General features: G+C 41.7%; 1 protein-coding gene across 2 annotated transcripts in view; it reads right to left on the reverse strand.

Annotated features, from left to right (window-relative positions):
• The window catches only part of tle5 (TLE family member 5, transcriptional modulator), a 41,157-nt gene that overhangs the window by 13,853 nt on the left and 5,916 nt on the right, over nt 1-21,388 (reverse strand). For both annotated transcript variants that reach the window (XM_056378361.1, XM_056378360.1), the window contains exons 2-4: nt 9,293-9,381; nt 5,065-5,128; nt 1,042-1,086 (exon numbers count right to left, since the gene is read on the reverse strand). In XM_056378361.1, the coding sequence (XP_056234336.1) occupies nt 1,042-1,086; nt 5,065-5,128; nt 9,293-9,381 (198 nt within the window). The remainder of the gene's footprint in view (nt 1-1,041; nt 1,087-5,064; nt 5,129-9,292; nt 9,382-21,388) is intronic.

Here is a 21,388-nt window from a genome sequence, read left to right on the forward strand (position 1 = left end):
CTTTGGCTTCTTCATAGCAACAGCACCATGGCCACTGTAGTATTACAATCTATATTACAGCCATTTGCCCTCAGCAAAAAAATGGCAAAATCATAATCATAATGTGTAGCATAGTGAATGATCCAGGAGACTCCTGTTTGTAGAAAACAGTGTTTCTCATTCATTGATATATTTGTAGCGGCACGCCACAATATCGACATTGACCGCCGCATATTGATTTTCTATATTGAAATCTTATTATAGTAGAGCTGTGCCAAGCGCATTGATTCGCTCACCCAAAATGTAATCAATCCAAACAAAACATATGTCAATTTGTTTGACACAACATGAAGCAATGGAGCTGTACATATTGATCAGTTATTTATTTGTCACAAATACATGACAATTAAAATATTTGCAGTGGAGCACCTTATATACAGAATTATCTAAAAATGAAGAAAGCCCTCCTCCTGTCAGCCACTGCCACAAATAGAAACTAATTCTGTGGGAAACACTGGAAAACATGCAAATAATTTACCATCACCTGTAACTCTGATTACTTTGCAGTTCTAACAGGTGGAAATTGTTTACAGCTTCATCTTGTGAACCAGCCATTTGCGTACAATGGCTTTAGCCTTGAATATTTAACTGCATAGAAATTGCATACACAATTTTTTTTCAGGCATCCGGGATCAGAGAAATATGGAAATAAATACACAAATATGGACTTTCTTTTTACATCATGGAAAGTTTCACAGTCCACACTGGCACACACTACAACAATACACCAGATCAGACGAGACCAGACAACAGACCAATAGCCTTTATCAACTACAGCAAAATAAACACATTTAACACACTGACATATGAAGATTGCATAAACATGCATGTCTCCATCAGTTTGAATCCAGTCTGACCATAAGCAAAAAATGCATCCTTCTGTGTTTCAGTTTTTTTTTTTTAACAAGCAATCTGGTCTTCATGGAAATACAACTGTTTTATATGTTATGTAATGAATGGGAACAGAGTAGTTTTTTCTATAAGGACTTAATGAAGACTCACCTGTTTGTGCATCTCAATATTGAGTCCGTAGGACATCTCATAGTACTGGAAAGTAAGAGTGAACAGGACAAAAAGAAAAATAATGTTATAACAACACAGGCATCAAATTCTTTTAATTGCTCTCAGAAAATCCTCTGCGCAGGAGCTCCATACTAACATTTTATTATGCACCATTTACAGTGTGTGACAAATCATGTGTTGTATAGTTGGTGATTATATGGATTATACTGTAACGGGAAATCAGACTAAAACTCTGTAGTATTTGCTCAGTGTTGTTAATTGAGACAACAAAATGTGTGTTATGATTCACAATATAAAAAAACATACAGTACACACACATATATATATATGTGATAAAAAAATTACAGGTGATAAAAATTAGTGATAATATTTTCCAGGCCTCCCCTGTGGATATGCAGTTCTCGCTAGAACTATAAATCACAAAGCTAAACTCTTGGTAATAAAAACCATGGCTGAAAATAAACAAAATTATCCTTTAACACAAAGTAAACCCTCAACCCAACATGACACATTTATGACATCTTAATGAATCCCAAGATAGCAGATTTTGACAAACATATTCCCATTCAGAAACCCGTCTGCATGCACACATACAAACAGATGACACACAACAGGAAAAGGAACTGAGAGAGAAGAAGAGAGACAGTAGAAAAAGAGCCTCTGTTGTGTTCGTGTGTGTGTGTGTGTGTGTGCGTGTGTGCAGTGTTAATGAGAGGGCCACCCTCTAGGCGTCAACCCTGTTAATCACCCACTCTGTCTGCAGGGGGACTGGCTCTGTCACTGGAAAACAAACAGCACACAGATCTCTCACACATAAATGTGCACGCAAACACGCACTGCTCCCATCACTCGCTTGCTCTCTCTCACATGCACATGATTGTTGTTTTCTGGTCGATCTCACACTGGGTCTATCTTGTATGTGAATGCACATGTATGGGTGCGCCCACACACACACACACACACACACACACACACACACACACACACACACACACACACACACACACACACACACACACACACACACACACACACACACACACACACACACACACACACACACACTCTCTCTCTCTCTCTCTCTCTCTCTCTCTCTCTCTCTCTTTTTTCTCTGTAGCTGCTCAGGCCCACGCAGAAGCTCCCTAAAGTAATTACAGCGCTGGGGAAATGGAGGTGCTGCCGCTGGCCGGGGGAGTGGGGCAACCTGATATGCTATTAGAGGAGTAGTGTGGGGGGGGTGGGGGGTGGGCGGTCGTTGTGGGGATACAAGGCCAGGCCTGCCACTGATGGAGTGGAAGTGCGTTTAAAGGTGTGTGTGTGTGTGTGTGTGTGTGTGTGTGTGTGTGTGTGTGTGTGTGTGTGGACGTGCATGGTGCATCTGTGTGTGTTTGTGCATGTGTGAGCGGAGGGGGAGCAATATTGCATTCATACTTCAATTTTATAGGAACATTCTGAGCCAAATCTGAAGCAGGTTTCAACTGAAGAAAATCCTTTTTTACTTTTGAGGAAAATATTTGCAAGTCAAATATTTGATGACCCGAGCTAATGCAAACATCCTTGCACAATTTGATTACAACCACGGTATGGCTAATATAGCTGCGTCAAAGTATCAGAGTCCCAATTAGAGCTGTCACTTACAAAAAAGAAAAAAAAAATATGAACAAACATGTAATTTGTTCTAATGAATTCAAAAGACGCGCACTTAGTCTAATCATAGAATACATTGTAGAAATTACTTTGTTCCATTCATCTGTGGAGCCCCCACTGCTTCACTGACTAACAACCTAATAGGTGACTTCATATTTGTTGTCGTGGTAACCATGCTGCAACGGCAAACAGACTCACCTTTACCCACAATTTTTTTTTTGTATCTATGGTAGGGGTGCAACAAACGATTATTTGTATCATCAGTTAATCTGCCAACTCATTTAAAATGCCAGTGAAAACTGTTGGCTATAATTTTCCACAGCCTGAGGTGATGTATTCAAATTGTATGTTTTACTTGACAAACATCCCAAAGCCTAAGGATATTCAGTTTACTATTAGATATGATGAAGAGAAATAGCACTCCTCTCCTATTTCTTAGCTTTAACCAGCAGCTGTATGTTGTCTGTAACAATGAATCAATTACTAAAATGGTTGCCAATTACTTTTCCGTCAATCGACTAAATGATAAATCGACAAATTGTTGCAGCTCCAATCTGTGTAGGTATGTTTGATGTAAGCCTGTAACTTCCAAGTCTGCTCTACTCAAAAATGTAATCACAACTACTCGGTAGGTTATGTGAACATGTGATTGGTCTGCTTGAAGTGCTTTGTATTTTCTCTTGCATGTTTCCTGAGTCAGTAATGTTTGCCTTCAGGTAAGAGCAGGTTGATGACATCCTGCTGGACATTTACCCAACCATCACAGAAATCATGTAATTTTGGCTAATTGAGGAAGCGTTGTTTCTGTACACCATGTAAACGCTGATTTCAACTTTTACCATAATCTAGATAAATCACAGCAATGAAATACACTAAACACAAAAGAAAATGTATATGTGACTGTCATAGCTGAGATATTACAACACATCTTAAACATTTTTACATTTGAAAAATTTGAGCCATCATTTCTTCATTCCGCCTTTTTACACGATCGTGCCCCTGTGTCAATACGTGTGTATTTATGTGTGTGAACGGCTGCTATCAGGCTGACAATGCCTGAGTGAGTGTGCGAGTGTGTGTGCATATGTGTGTGCCTGCTGGCTGGCTGATGGTGGAGAGAGCAGTGCGGCGGCACAGATTAGATGAGATTAAAGCCAGTCAGAGGATCAATTAGAGGCAAAACATCAGACGGCTACACAGCCACGGCCAGCAACAATGAGATTAGCCCCGAGGTGGAGCAGAGAGCGGGCGAGCACATCTGTGTGTGCGTGTTTGTGTGTGAATGTGTATGTGTGGAGAGAGACAGGGGAAAGAGAGGAAATGACGGGGGTTGGGGAGAGAAGATTCACACATACAGTAACTCCAGAAACAAAAAGGGAGCGAATAATCAAAGGACAATTCCAATTTATTTCAATTATGGTCTATTTTTTGTAGTGGGTATGTTATGATATTATAATAATAGTACCACTGTTCTAACCAAATTAACTGTTGAGATCTCAGAACACCGTCAAACTGTCAGACTGGGGGTAAACAAGCCAACAGTGTAGCCACATTCTATATTTTTAATTTCAGATAAAACCAAATGTCAGCACGTCCAAAATCAGCAATAATCCCTCAGTGCAGAGAATTGTGTGTGTGCGTGTGTGTGTGTGTACAAGCATGGCGAGTACAATAGGAGATACCTGAACCGGGAACTGTGATGGATGATTATAACAAATTGTGCGTGTTCTAATTTTACTTGGGGGGGGGGGGGGGGATTCGGATAAGAACTCTGATTCTCATCTTCAACTGTTCTGAATCAATTAACAACCCCAAAATCTTCTCTCTTCTGGGTTTTCATTAAAAAATGCATGTCTTTTACTACTCAGAGGAGTTTTCATGTACCGAAAACAGAGTCTGCATCAACTACTTCCCATTTACACCGGCTCACGTATGCCCAGTGTACGTTATTGCTCTTGAACGTATGCGTTTTCAGGAGTGATAGAATGGACGGCGATAATTTCTGATACGCAGCTAAAGCTGTCGTCTGGATGAGTAGTGTGGACGTAACCTAAGTCTGACTACAGATTTCAGCAACTATCTTGGTGAGTACAGGTTTTGTGAATACATAGAACAGATGGCCAAACTTATGAAAATAAGATCTGAGTTGTAATTAACTGGAATGACCTATTAAATTATTGCATTGCAAAGGGAAGGGGGGGGAGGGGGGCAAAGAAAGAGAATTAACTAACAGAGAGGGTGAAAACATAGGAACAACAGAAAAAGGAATTTACACAATAATCAAATATTACTTTGGCAGAACATATGGTGACAAAATAACACTTAAGAATCACACATGCACACAGCGTCACTCACCATGATATAATGGCGCTGCATCTCTGACTTCTCACTGGCCAACTTGTCACACTCAAGCTTCAAACTGGGGAGCGAGGGAGAAGAGAGGAGCACAGAGTCAGACCTTGTTAGTCAGCTTGACAGTCCTCCTCCTAAAGTGCTGACACCAGGTGACTTCTCCCTGCTCTTCATCATCATTACCTCCACTTTCACCAACAGCAGTGTCATCACTTTCATCATCACTTCAACCCTCATCACTGCCTCCACATTCATCATCATCAGCACCACTTCTGTTGTCATCATCTCAGCCACCATTACCATCTTTATCATCACCACCACCACCACCACCCCCCCAGCCCCCTCCGTCATCATCATTACTACCGTCATCATCCTCACCTTTACTAGTCAGCAGCACCGTTTTCACCGAGCTTGGCAAAGTGTCAATTGACAGGAGGAGGTCAAACTCATTCTGAACTCCAGAGATGTGTCTAGTCAAAATGTCTGCTTACTGAATCAGAGAAGAGGCAGTGAAGTAAAAAGTCTAAATATAGTGTTGGAGCGTTTCCTGTGACCCAGTCCCTGCGACAGCCATTAGCTGTAATCATGTCAGAGCTGATGTTATGCGAGGCGACAGGACAAAGGATGACGCGTCAACAAGTCAGCCTGATGTCGGTCTCAGAAGGCATCATCTGATGTGAGGACTGGATAAGACTCAGATCAAATAAAGATATGCGCAGGCACACGATGGATAGGTTCAGATTTAGGGGAAGTCTGAAACCTGTTTGATGTTGTGTGTATGTTTATGCTGGGATGTTCTTCTCAGCTGTCTGCAGGAATGACAGCCCGATTACAGCCAGTGCCGGCTGAATCTTCATCACTGTTAGTCTTAACTGGCAGACTGAAAACAGTGTTACAAGCAGCCAATAACGTGAGCTTATTCTTACAAACAGTATTTTGCTTCTTCTATAATTATCACAGCAGCTGCAGTGTTGGCTGGAGTTAACTTCAGCTTTGGTTCAGTGTTCATCCCTGTCTGAGCTACAGTTTTGTTAATGATGAATATTATGACACTGAAATATATAATTATGCTTCTTATTTGATATCTAAAAGACAATTCCAGCACGAGTTCATGCTTGCGTTTATGTTTTACATATCAGTGGATCATTTTGGTGTTTCGATGATACAGTATATTTGTGTTTTTTACTTTATGTTAATACTTCTCTTGCACGCACTGAAAAAATTAATCCATCTATTTTCTGGCCTGGAAGCTAATACAGCATGCATTGGGGAAAACGGCAGAGAAGCACCCTTGAGGTTGCCAGTTCATCATAGGGCAAACACAACACAACAAATTAACTTACAAGTGGACCTGAAGGAATCCCTTATGAACATTAGAAGAATATATAACTTGCATAAAAAGAAGACAAGAGTGAGGATCAAACTTAGGACCTAGTTGCTGCATGGCAAGATTGCCACCCCGCCCCCCAGTTTAGAAACTGATGGTTGAAATATTTATTTTGGAGCACACAGAAATCCGTCATGTAATGACCCAGAATCTGTGTGTTTGTTTATAGGCAGAAACGTCCCCTCCCGTCTTATCTCAGCGCTCATGATGCTCCCAACACTCGCTACACTCATTACACAGAGCCCCTTTCTAAATGTAAAAGTTAATAATCTAATATCAGCATCCTGATGTGTTTTCAATTTTGTTAAATGAGTCTGTCAGCTATTAGTGATCAGTTGCCTTCATAAAAGTCCCACGAGTTGAAACTGAATGAAGCCAAATGATGGCCCTGTGTGCAATTATCCTTTGTTGAAATTATCTTTAATTGTGGTACATTAAAGTAAAAAAGGTTTTTAACAATCTCAAATAATGCTGTAATTATTCAGTTGAGCAGTAAAACACAAGATACTTAAACAGCTGTGTTATTGTTGTTTTTAAGATGTTATTACTGTGATGTCTCTGCAGTGCACCTTCCAATGTGCTGATTTCTATCTAAAGGATTTCACTCTAAAGAAGCATAACTGATATTTGATTAGCATCTACTAGAAGGCTAGCATCTAAAGGTTAGCGCCTTTTTCATTAGACATTTGTCCGATCTAGAAATGGATCAGCTTTCAATAATCCAAGGAAGGAATGGAGAACAGATGTCCAAGGTGAGGACATGTCTTCTATTGTAAACATGGTCGGTCTGGTTTACAGGTTAGATGATCATGGTAGCTCACACCACGACATGCAACAGATACCAAACCTGATCAGCTGTCCAGGGGATGGGGAATGCTTTTTTTTTTGTTGGTGGTGAGGGGTGAATTTATTGTACCGCCTTCTTCCTGTGTGTGAACGAGCAGCCTCCACTTATCCAAAACACTCCCCTAACCTCCTACATAAAACCCATCCTGCTATCCTTGTGTTCATGCGTAGGCTATGTGGTGGGTTGTCATGACGACAGGCCTCCCTGCTGCCAGCCTACCTGGGATTGGCTGTGTGCCTCCTCTGATTGGTGCTCAGCAGCCCCTGGGCCTGTACCGCTACTCTCAAACGACACTTTGATGGAGTTTTATTGCCGATTCTTCCGTCTCTAAATCGCTCCTGCTGTCATCTTTATTTTGATTTATGTATTCCCTGATCTATTTATGCATGTGAACGAGGGGAGGGGAGAGGAGGTGGGGGAAGAGGAGGGGGTGTGGGAGGAGGAAGACAGCGACAGCTACAATGCTTGCTACTATACCCGAGGGAACGCCTGCGGTACATTTGCCTTTTAAAGGCTTCAGCACCAGACAAGCACAGCGCAGCAGCAGAGTGCTACAAAGCCCCGTCTGTGGTTCCCAAGCCCCCCCCATCCCATCCCATTCCCCCTCCTGAGTAAGTAGGCACTGTATGCATGTTCTGTATGCTCAGACAAAAAAGGTATTCTTTCAACTGCGCCCTGTCTCTCTGAAGAGGGTTAAACGGTGCTGCTCACCGTTGTGGGAATTACAAAAACCAAAGGCAAGGAAAAAGACACACACAGTGTTATTGCAGCTTCAGAATCCTCCACAAACAAGAGCGATCAGACCAGAGCCGGGATTTTGCACGCAATATGCCAGGCTTTCATCTGCCTTCGCTTGTCTCGGCAGAGGCAAGCCTCTGGAAGGTTCTCGGAGAACAGGTACAGAGGAACAAACCAACCTCCTCAGGAAGGAAGGCGAGCTTCAAAGACTCCACTCTCACAAAGAGAGGATCTCTCACTGAGATGCAGACCCCGTGGCGTCCCCCCTCTTTATAACTGCTATCAAACGGATCAGTTAAGGTTGGACCAGGCACTTTGGAAGTGCCTCAGACTTCTGGCACTGTAGCGGCATTTAAGCAGTAAAGCAAGATCGATAGCCGAGGGTCAACGAGATTGATTTAGGTATGAGTCAATAAAGGATGTTTCAGTGTGCAGCGTGATGGTAGAGTTCAGGAATAGAGGAACAAAGGCTGACATATTTATTTCATCACAATAGACTGCTGAGATGTCGCTCAAGTTCAAGCTACATTTTTTGGCATAGCTTTATTTTACAAGTCCATTATTCCTAATAATTTACAAATCATTCTTTAATGTTTTTTATGAAGAACTAATGCAATTTGGTACAAGAACAGGGGAAAAGGGACTCAGTTCTGAGACTGTTATTTTAGTTATATAGTTGTTTTGATCTAAAAAGCAACTTGATTTCCAGAGGAAATTCCTTGGAATAACTTAAACCCCATTTAAACCAAAGTAAATGTTTAGTCATTATTAATTTTCATTATAAAACATTATTCTTCATACATGTATAATTGTGTGCTTGTCTGTAGAGATACATATCTGCATGTTAATCTGAGCAGCAGCACACTGACCAAACAGCTTAGTATTTGATAGAAATTAATAAAGTGGAAGTTGCAAATTACTAGTTAATTTAAAGATAACTAAAAAGTCGTTTTAAAGTGTAACTGTGAGTGACACATGATGAGAAAAAGGAGAAAAAAAAGGCCATAAATCCACATCAAAACTCATTTGTGGGTAAGATATGGCAGGTTCTTGCAGCCATACTGTGGTTCAATTCAACATTGTAGCTACTGTTACAAATAGGTGTTCAATAAAGAAAAACAGTAAGTGACGCGTGTATAGCCTGGAGATATACTTCTTATTACAAAGAACTATGCTTATCAGGCCGCCATATATAACTGTTTCTACTTGGTGTTTGCCTGTGTTAATGTGTCTGTGCATAAAAGTGTTTCTGTTTGCACCTGTGGTATTGTGCTTGGAGGAACTGGAACTCATCCTTGATCCTGTCACAGGAGTCAGAGGTTGTGAATTTCAGCTGCTGCGATGAAGCCTGCCAAAGAGAAAAACACAAGAGAAGAAAAAATAAGGACCGAGTGGAAAGAGAAAGAGTAAGACAGAGGAGGAGGGGTGAACAACAGAGAAAGGGAGCTGAGTCAGAGAAATAATCAAAAACATGAACATAAAAATCAAGCAGTTTTCAATTTGATGCAGTCCAATGAGTAATGGCATTACTAAGAAATCGGCTGCCAAGTATGTTTCCACACACAAGGGGCCAAACACATAAAACCCTGTGAATATTCAAGACTAAAACCATGCATGCACAAAGCATAAACATGCGTGCCCATTGTTTCTGCCAGATTTCTAAACCCCCAAATATACACTGCTCTGTTATATATCTCAATCACTGTGAAATTATGTGCCTGCACACAGACCTAAACCACACACAGCCACAATTAGCCATGAATGGATATTGACACTCCCATATTTAATCTTCAATAGATATAACCCAGACTGTGTCTGTCCTTGCTCTGGCATTGGCAGCGTCTTTACGAAGCCGAAGAAACCTTAAAAGTTATTACCCTCGGCCATTATGAACAATAGCGTATGTTGTGAGCAATAGCAGGCGATTGATTGATGACACACGCGTGAGTCAAACTTCTAATCCAATATGTGTTAGTGCTTCAACATTCCTTATTGTTATTCCAACATTCAGTTTGGGTGACAATATGTAAACCTGCTTACTCAAGCTAGAATAAATCATGCTTGTATAAATAAGGAGGGTAACGCAGATTATAAATATTTTTATTGGGAACTCGGTTGAGACTGTGTTGAGCCCTTTGATGTGTTAAAAGATTTAGCTCCAAATAAAATGTCTGTTAAATTCTCTGTTTGACGTCATCCTTCTCCTTGCCACATTGCGACATCACACAAGCTGTGCCTGTATGCTTGTAGTAAAGTGTGTGTGAAGCAAGACTAGGTGATACTGTAAGATCATCTACCACAGTATAAGCAAACTATAGAGTATATCTAAATGGAGATACATATTGTGAGATTGTGTGATATAAAAACGTTTTTAGAAGAAACAACCAAATCAGAATGTGGCTAATCCAGTGACGTAAAAAATACCTGACAAATCAATGGACAGCCCCACAATACAATCACCAAATAACATTACACATGTAGCCCCAGAAACTGAGAGTTGGTGCGTTGGCCCACATCCCATAAGCAAAACATGTTACTTAATAAAATGTAACATATAGCTCTTTGTTACAGATTCTACTTTTCCTCAGTTGTTCTCCACAAGTTTTTTGGGAACGAGTTTCTGGAACAAAATTTCAGCTCTGCTCAGGAGGTAATACTAAATGCAAGTTCCAGATACTTTGAGCAGCTGCCTGCAGTGCTGCTGAATGTGACTGGTCAAGCAGATGTTTTGTCACATCACAGCAAGAATGACGACCACAAACACTTATACTTATACACCACTTGTATGGTGTCTGGCACATGTGTGGGCTACAACACAGCCAAAAAGTGTACGAAAATAAAATAAAAAGATGAAAAAGCAACATAATAGAGGATCACAACGTGTGCAGTGGAGCAAACCAGAAAGCTATAAAGTGGTTTAACATGCTAGACATTGTTTTGAGGCACCACCAGCTTGTGCCTTCCCCAGCTGTGCCCTTGATTCAGCTTAAATGTGACAGAAAATCAACAATATCTGCAACACTCCTTACCGAACAACTACAGAGTACAGAGATTACAGACTACAGAGGTTCTTATGGTATATCACATGTTGTCAATTTCCTGTAATGGAAAAGGTCTTCAATGCTACCTGCTCTCTGCACTGACAACGAACAGTAAGGTCTTAGCTCACAACATTTCCATAATGTCCAATGTGGTCCTATGTAGCCTAGTACTGGCCTAGTCGGGGTTAGTGGTTTTATAGTGGACCCTGCCATACTCTAAATGTTAACTGAAAGGCACGCTGGATAAAACTCTGCACCAAATGCCACCCATGTCATGTCAGAAGACTTCCTCTGGGCCTTTTACAGACAGCTACATCATCGTTCTTTCACCTAGCCTGAATGTTGCTATTAGCCCTTATTGTAATTCTGTCCACACTACATTCCCCAGGCAGCGGTGGATGGCCTGGTTGTGTGTTAGAGCACAGCAAGCATCAAACCCAAATAGGGACAAAATCTCATTATTTCTCAGCAGGCTGCATAATGGGTCAGGTGGGGGGAAAAAAAAAAATCGACATTTTCCCACTACGATTGAGCAGGCATAAAAAAACCATCAGAAATCTGATTGCAGCACTTACGGGAAGCTAGCCCGCTGCTGTTAGGAATGACCTGTCGCTTTGTACCCTGCTCCCCACGGCATGTCGCTCAGCTTCATTTTTAACTACAAATAGGCTGCTTCACATTCACAGAACCATGGCCAGAGAATATGCTAAGCAACAGGATTGCTTCAGGTTGTAGGAATAGACCTCTTGCTTCAAAGGCTGAATTATTTTTTGCTTTGTGGTTCAGTAGGCAGTGCTCGACTCTGACATGCTTAGGGGTTGGGGATGAATTCCTGCTGTAGCTTCCCAGGGTATAGACATATACTGAAGGTGTTAAATATCAGTTTGGATATTAAATTAAGTATTATAGATAATGTACAAAAACACCCACATTTGGGAAACTCAGAAACATTAACGTTGGAAGAGACATACTGACAGTTAGGAGGTCATTCAAAAAACAAAACAAAACAAAACAGAGCCCTGCAAAACAGTGACGAGCACAGTGACCTCAGCCATTACACTTTCAAATGTCATGAGAAGTGCTGACATTATCATCCTGCTGCCACACACATGAACCCCCAATCCACCCAAACCTAGCTGCTGCTCGGAGACAGAGGCTGCGACTGTAAAGCAAAATAACCTTTTCCATTATCTCTCCAGCCAGTATGGCATGGACCAAACTCAGCAAACAACAGGTCGGCTATATGGGTCTGTGCCACACAGAGCCTGTGTCAACACAAGGCACTTAGCTACAGGCAGCCACACTGCAGTAACTGCTCCCTGTACTGGCATGGTTTCTGAATACTGTGTGTGTGTGTGTGTGTGTGTGGTTTTGTGTGTATTTGTGTGTGTCTGCATACAGGTTGCCCCTTGTGCCGGAGGGCAGAGTTGTTGCCCTAGATCCCATTTCCTCTCTGTGTAGCGCAGTATGCAAACGTTTAAAATACCAAAGTTTCTCTTAGTCAACAGCCGCAGGTCGGGCATCCTGTTCCACAGGGAATACAGAAGGAGGCAGAGAAGCGGACAGAGGAAGGCAAAGACAAGGGGAAGGAGGGCAAGAACAGGAGAGCATTTTAAAGGCAGGACATCATAAAATCCAACAAAGACCAGGAGGGGCATATTGGGATTTTTATTACTCAGTACAATACCCTTTCTGTGTAACCTCCTCAACACTGTATGAGTCTAGTTCAATCTGCTCGCAATTCTGGAAGTGACAGCAAAAAGTTAAAATATTTCCAACTCATCAAATTAAAATTTGACAAAACATAGTGTCAGAAGCATTTATAAACAAAGTGATAGATTTCTGAGTCTCAACTCCCGAATTTCAATCATTCTTATTAAGTTATGCTTTATTGTGATCTTTATAGTCATCACTATACTTCATAACATGCCTTTACATGCTGTTGAGAAGTTGTAGAAACCATAACATTAAGCAGGGCCTGACAGCAAGTTTTACAGATGGCTAAAAGGCTGAAACCAGTCATCATTTTCTTTTGTTGCCTAGGGTCACTGAATGGTTACAGTATTTTAACTATGTATAACTGGAGTGATGATAGCCCTGTGTATATAGGCCACAATATGTTACTGTTGTAAAGATACTTTTTTGGTCTCTGACTTTGTTAGTCACACAAACACGAACAGACCACACCTAAACATAAAAGCAAATGGCTCAGTTTAACTAGTAAGGCAAAAAAGTTTACTGTGATTGACAAATACAGGCATACTAAATTTATATTCTGTATATGCATGGTAATGTATTTGTAGTTTAAATTACATTTGGTTGAATAGTTAACTTCTTTGAGTGTAACCTTATCTGTAGTTTGTAAGTTGGGTCAAATCAAAGCTGTGTTAATATTTTTGATCTGGATAAGCAGTGAAAAAATGAAAATTGACATTACACTGTGTTTTCTCAAGGTTTATTTATTTTCAGAAACATGTTGTCTATTGTGTACCTACTGCCTATCAGCCTTTCTACAAAACTTTTGATGGTATTTCTAAATGTCATTTGCTGTGGTTGAGCTTTTCTAGTATAATTCAGTTTCGTGGATTAATAATGTTCATTAGCTGTCATTTAAGCTTTTGTTATACTCTACAGTTTATTTTGTCCTCTACACTTTCAGTTTAGTAATTCTGATGGGCTGAATCATTATGACAGCAACACTCTCATTCAGGCGGAAGATTCTACACAAAAGGCAAAAGATACCATGTTTTTAAACATGGGAATAACGGCTGCTTGAAGAGTTTCACCAAGCAAATAGATTTCTAACATAGACCAGAACTTGACAATGAAATTGGTGTATTGTATTGTGATGTTATGGTAAACACTAGCATAAAAACTTGCTAAGAGGATAGGAAAGGAACAGGTATAATTTAAGCCATAGTTTTGAACAAAAAACACATCAACTACACAACTCCTACACCCAGTTGAAAGGACATAATCTAAGTCCACTGTGGCAATCTTAGATCAGTCATATTCATTATTTTGCTCTGTGAATGATGTAAAGAAAATGTTAGAGTATTATGGTCTACCAGCAGTTCTCCATCAAGGTCACCACAAATTAGCCTGAGTCCTGGATGCAATATCAAGCAAAGTGCAGCAGTTCGAAGGGCAATTCTCACAGTGCTGCCCTGATACTTTTACCACTACACACCCAGACTATGTAGGCCTCTCCCAGCTCCATGCAATATACACAGCTAACAATGTTTATTATCTCTCTCTCTGTCAGTGACCAAAACAAGGTGCTCTACGGGGGCCTGAGAGCCCACAACAGATGGATGCCCATAATGTTAATGAAATACTGCCGTAATATTGTGACACATGCCATCTGCTGTGACAAAAAAAGGTGCCTACATGCTGTGTGAGTGGAAATGTGTTTGTGCAAGAGAGAGGCTTGGCTAATGTGTGTGTGTGTGTGTGTGTGTGTGTGTGTGCGCGCACGCGCTTTTGTTTGTGTTACAGAGGAATAGCCTAGACAGTGTGAATGTGACGGAAAAAGATATTTGTGTGCGTGTGTGTGCGTGTGTGTGTCTTTGTGTGTGTGTTAGAGCAAAAGAGAGACAGTGAATAGGTGTGTGTGTATCCGTGTGTAGGGTGTGATAAGCTATGATGCTTGGCTGCCAGAGGAACAAATATTCACTGCCATGAATCATAGACAAGGATACAACGGCCCACACACACACACTCTTCCTCACATGCTAAATTTGCATAGTACACTCACACATATATATACATGGATGTGCACGCACACACGCACCGCACCTAAATGTAGGACAATCTCTAATTTGATTCTGCCCTGCTCCTTTGAGACGTAATTAAAGCATTAAAAAGCTTTGTGCGCTGGTGAGGCAATTGAGACAGTCTTCGGCGAATAAATGGGATTCATCGTTTCAGGAAATTGCTGCCCCACCCCCATCCCCCACCCACCAACCAAAAGCCCACTCATCGTCACCCCCCCACACACACACACACACACACACACACACACAGCCTTCCCCTTCCTGGCCTCATCATCTGGTCCAATCCATGTGAAATCTACTGTGAACCATAATGTCTATTTTAAATAAGAATCAGGCTAAGGCTGTTTCTGCTCCATAGATCAGCCGACAAAGGCGATGGGAAGGTATGGAGATTACAAGGGGGGGCTCGGCTTCACACACAGACACACAAACACACACACACACACACACACACACACACACACAGATCACACTACAGTGATTAGACACACCAACAACACATGAATACAGTACTTAGATCCAGTGGAGTATTAAGACACAGAAATACAATACACATACACACACACAAACGCGCGCGCGCACGCGCACGCGCACACACACACACACACACACACACACACACACACACACACACACACACACACACACACACACACACACACACACACACACACACACACACACACACACACACACACACAATAACAGCAGGATACATTGGAAAACATCCTCCTCAGTATAAATCCTGCCTGAGGGCAGTGGCAGTGTGGGGATTGTATTTCCTGGAGCACTGCCTGACTGTTTACATCTCAGTCGGCGTGTGTTTGCGTGTGGTATGCGCGTGTGTGTGCGTGTGTGTGTGTGTGTGTGTGTGTGTTGGGGGTAGGGATGGAGCCTTGGCATTGTAATCACTCACTAATGACTGGATCTTATCTCACTCCCACTTTTAAATGAATGTACAAGATCTACACTGACTAACAGTTGGCCTATTTTTCAATGCCAGCCTGTCTTTTTGCTCCATAGCAACAGTCCTAAAGATGCCATTTGAGCCATCCGCCTCCTCTGTCCATCACACACTCCCAATGCCCAATTTGAGTGCGGAGGACAGATGCAGAAACATTATTATTCAAGGATAACACATTTTCTAAATCACTGAAAAGATGGGTAAAGTACTTCTGCTAAAAGCAAAATAATCGTTAGCCTTTTTCAGCTGTGGTTTTCAGTTTCAGTTTGGTGACAAGATTAGAAATCGTAGCGGTAAATTTATGCTAGGTGTGAATGCAGTATGTTTGTGGTTTGGATAAATGCCTTTGTGAAAAGTGTTGCGAGCAGGTACAGAAAGTGGTGTTCAGATATGAAGCCTTACTGCATTAAAGCTTCGTATCAACTCTCCAGATGTTTTTTTCAGCCTTTTTAAAATCTAAGTTTCTACATGCAGAATTCACACTGTTGAAGGGGACAATTATATCTGTTGGTGAAAAGATGGAGTATGTGTTTAACATGTAGGCAAACCTCTTAGAAAAAAACCCATCATGACATGATTCACCGAGCCAGACGTTGAGGGTTTAAGCCTTTTGCTAATACACCAGCACCAAACAAGATCACATCCTCCATCTAAGAATAGCTCCAACAAAACAATTCCATCTAAATATCCCGGATTAGTGTTTGGACTAAAGCGTATGTGCCCAGTGATCTGAGAGAGGGACAGGGCTAACTGGCCTGCATCCAAGCTCACCCTGGCCAACTCTGTCTGGGCCAAGCGAGCCTTGCTATGTAAGTTGCTCAGCGTGTGTGTGTTTAGTGTATGTATATGTCTGTGTGTGTGTGTGTGTGTGTGTGTGTGTGTGAGAGAGAGAGAGAGACGAGAGGCTGAGGAATAGGATTGTGTCTTCAGCCGCTCTGGACAGGGGCTTTAGAGCATGGGGAGAGCCTAATCCTGTTTGGGCCAGGAATTTGATTTTGATTATTATCTCTCACGAACCAAGCCAAGGCTTACCCCCATTTCTGCAGTGTTATCCCCACAACACACACACAAACACACACACACACACACACTCATCACACCTCCCCCTTGCAGCCCAACAGATTTGACCTCGTTAAGACGCTTTAAAGGGGATTATTCTACTTTTATCACGTCGAGTGAAGTGCCCTTGCAAACATAGGCTTGGCATGGCTCGCCCTCCCTCCCCACTCTGCAGAACTATCTTGACCCCCTGTGCAAGGCCAGCCAAGCGCACAGTCCAAACACACACAAACATGACACTTAAGGCACACTGCCCTGCAAACACAGATGCATGAAAATATAGTATACTCTACCTACAAACGCGCACACACACACACACACACACACACACACACACACACACACACACACACACACACACACACACACACACACACACACACACACACACACACACACAGGCAGCAGACACAAGGTGGGGGCAGACATCCCCTAACACAACACACACACACAACACACACAAACACAAGAGTGCAGAGATTGCAAAGCCAAGGGAAATGGGCAATTTGTCAAGAGTGGGGAAAGTGGTGAGGCCGACATGGCTGTGGGTTTGGAGACCATGGCTGAGATTAAAGCCATCCTCGCAGAAGGGGGGGGGCTTTAAGATTACACCCAGTACGGTGGTGCAGATGATTGATGCCTGCTTGTAAAAACCAAGGTTATTACTTACAACACCTGGCAAAGAAGGCAAGACAGGGAGGGAGGAGAGGAAGATTGGTCCCCAAGTTCGCAACAAATAAGCGGACAATGGAAGCAGAGAGCTGGAGTACCAGCATGCGGCTGACACCAGGGAACTTCTGTTTAATTTGTTCAACCGAGGTGACGGCACTAAAGTTCTTGTGTGTGTGCATATTAAAAGTTTTAAAAGTTAGTGCAATTTTTTCCCTTGATTCCAATCCAAGTCATTTAATTTTGATTATCTGCTAATGAGTCCCAATGTAATCTTTATATTATGCTACAGTATGATGAGATTTCAGCATGTTTTAGACCCCATTCAGACATCAATAGGTCTGATGCCCCCTCCCCCCACACCTATAGCTGTGAATGCCCATCTTTTTTTAAACTTTCTAAAACAAGGATGTCCACTTCACACAGCGAATGGCCAGGAGCGCCATCAGCAGAAAGTAAACAGAATTTGAATGTCTCTCTTGCATACAACACACAACTACTTTGGTCTTTATTTGTATGTACAAACAAGTGCAACGCTATAAATGTCTTCAAGAAAAGATGCGTGCTGTTATCCTGATATCTAGTAGTATTAGTATTGTTTCTCGCTCCTCTCTTTGACAGCAGGCACAACACATCGTACAAACTAATTTGTTTCGAGCATACCCATTACAGCAATACTGAGGACTCCAGCCTGAAAAACACAGGGTCATCTGACAAACAATGAAATGCTACGTCATCTAGCAACACACTGTATTGGCCAAAAACATATACAGATTCCTGGCAGAATAACTTGTGACACCAACAGTGTAATTCTGCAAATTCCTTCCAGATCTTCTCTGTGTTATCGTAACACGCCCACATCAATGCAGTCACAAGCATTTTTTAATTGATAATTCAAATTTTTTCTATTTTTGGTCTGCACATCCACGAAGGTTGAAGAAAATTCATTAGCCTAAGTGACAACCGTTCAAATATCAAGCACTTTTAATACAGATGGGATTGGTGGTAGTCAGGACAAGCAGCGCGCCAACCCCACAGCAGGGTGATGACAATACCTGCCAACATGTATTCTGAATACAACACGATAGAAAGCAGGCCCGTCTCTCAGTGGATGAACTCCCCCCTCCTGGACAAACAGGCTGAGCGAGGGAGGTTTTCATGGCCTTGCTGTGAATCCTCACAGTGTCTGAATGGGATCTTGGTGGGGATGAGGTGACATATTGTTCCAGTCTAGGCCTTACTGCTCTTAGGCACACAAACAGAGCAGCTAATTCTCTTCCCTGGACTGGTGCAGTGCCTTGCGTTTTGGCAGGTCTAAGGGCCCTGACCGGGCCGGGCCAATCAAGCAGGCCCCCGCCGAGCTGCTTTGTTCCAGCCCATCGCACTGTTCTGCTCTGGGGAAGGGCTGACACCCCCCCCCCCCAAACCACCACCACCCTCCCTCCCTCCTTCCTACCTCCCACACACTGCTGAATACTGATGCAGCCACTCCACTCCCCACACCCCCTACGTTTACTCCCACACAAAAACATACACACACACACCACCTGATGAGCTGTCGTCTGCTCGTGTTAACGTGCATGTAAACACACACACAAGCACAAACTCATTACTATTCTACTTTTTTTCTCTTCAAGCACATCCTTCAGTCATACACACACGCAAATGTGCACATACGCTGAAAGAATAATGTATACAGACAACAAAAGGCCGTCCCACACAAACAAAGCTGTCAATTGCTTATGAATTTATAAAATGACAGCCTATACTACATGCCACCCCCACATCGATACGCACGCCTTGTACATAAATGCTGCAGAGACACACACATACACATATTCACATCTGTAGCTCCTGCAGACTCAAGCAAAGCCAAAAACCTGGTACAGCTCAGCTGACATCTGTTTTTATTTATATTCACGTTCTTTCTGGTGAATTTCCTGCGATACTTTATGTAAGGCAAAGTGGCCCAAGACAACAAAGAAGTGCACAAATAATTCAGCTTGTAAATCTTATTCTCATCTACCTTTATAGGGACCTACTTACAATGATATAATTACATGAAAATTAAATATTTTTAGGATCATTTAAATTTTTGTGAAAACCTTTCATAGTATGTTTTATCTGACGACAGCGATAAACCACACAATAAGCTGTCCTGTATCCCCTCGCGTGTAGCGTATGCTTTTGCTACTCCGTGTTTATGTTTTCCTATAATCTGTTAATCACATTTAATTTGTACATTTCTGAACAATTCATGTTGGTTTCTCTCCGGTTATTTCTTTTCAACACAATCAATAACCACAAGGGGAAAGTTCTCTAACTGATTGGCCCAGCAGGGGACTGCATCATTCATAGAGCAGTGACATATTTTCTGTCGCCTTGATTCAGTATTTCCATCAAGCCAGAGGCTGCTCTGGTGTACGCTGTGAACTCCAAAGGGAAGGTCCAGAAAGTGCGTATGTCTGCATATGTGTCCGTCTTGCTTTAGCTATATTCGCTAACACACCTAAACCTGTATAATGAGGTGCTTTTTGAAAATGCTCTAAAGAGAATACATTGCTGACATATGGCTGTCATATAATGCATCTCAGAGTTAATATGATCCAAATCAGAAATCTTGACATGCTGAAAATTACGCTCATCATGTTAGGCATATAAACAACTAAACAGAAAACCATTTGGCAGCAATGCCCGTAAAACTGCTGGCTCACCTCATCTATGCATGACCAATTGAATCTACTGATACCACAGACCAAAGTAACACTGTTTTCCTCCCATCCAGGGTCAAAGCTTGGGGATTGGGATTTCTCTTAATATTGTTAAGTTTATTTATTGTAGTTCATTTAGTCTACATAACTGGCCTGACTAATCTAAAGACGTGAGCAAAAGAGAGAGACAGAGGGCAAAAGAGAGATACATGGGCATCAAGAAGGAAATGGAACTGAAACTGACTGTTATTCAGTTCTAAGTTTGGTGATATATCAATAAATGCTGTGAGATAATATCAAAAAACTTTTTTTTTTAATTTATTTTTTTATTTGGAAGTACCTGGACCTGCCAAGAAAGAGACATTTCTATCTGTTTTTTTCACTTATAAACTGTTTCTCAATTGATTTTTCAGATAACATACCATAATACAATATATACTGATATTGGATTATCCATATTGCCGATTATGTCTTTCACTTATTTGGCAGTGATTTACAGTATACAAAATGACAGTTGCAACCTCAAGTGTCCACAGGGGGCATACAGCCCCAAATTTATGGCCGTGTCGACTGTATGGGCCGTCCCCAAGTGAAGACAGTATGCAGACAATCAATGAAGAACAGTGTTCACTTATCTCGTTGTACAATCTTCTTCGTTAATGGTTTAATGGCACCTGACTGGAGATTTAGTGCCACTAACTGTTAATGAACCAACATCAAATATCCAAACAGTAATGCATGGAAAGATGCATTAATTCACATTTTCTTTTGCTGATTTTTTTTAAAATTTGGTTTAAGTTTGCACCACATGTTGGATGACCTGTAACTACATTCTCGTGTAATAAGCCAAACACAGGTTGAAAGTGCATATACTTGGGACACCCTGTGGCTTAGGGGTTAAGATGCTGACGATGAGCAGCGATATCCCAGTTTGGCTGGGGACCTTTGTTGCACTTCTCTCTCCCCCGTTTCCTGTTATCTCTCTACTGGCACTATCTAATAAAGGCATAAAATGACCCCACATAAATTATAAGACAAAGTTCATATACTGGGCTGTACGGAGCTCTGTTATAAAGGAAGTATAAGTCAGAGTATTTGAATGTGTATTCATATGTATCTTCTCGACTCCAAGTCA

The sequence above is a fragment of the Seriola aureovittata genome, chromosome 6, assembly GCF_021018895.1.
Source record: "Seriola aureovittata isolate HTS-2021-v1 ecotype China chromosome 6, ASM2101889v1, whole genome shotgun sequence".
Classification (NCBI taxonomy): domain Eukaryota; kingdom Metazoa; phylum Chordata; class Actinopteri; order Carangiformes; family Carangidae; genus Seriola; species Seriola aureovittata.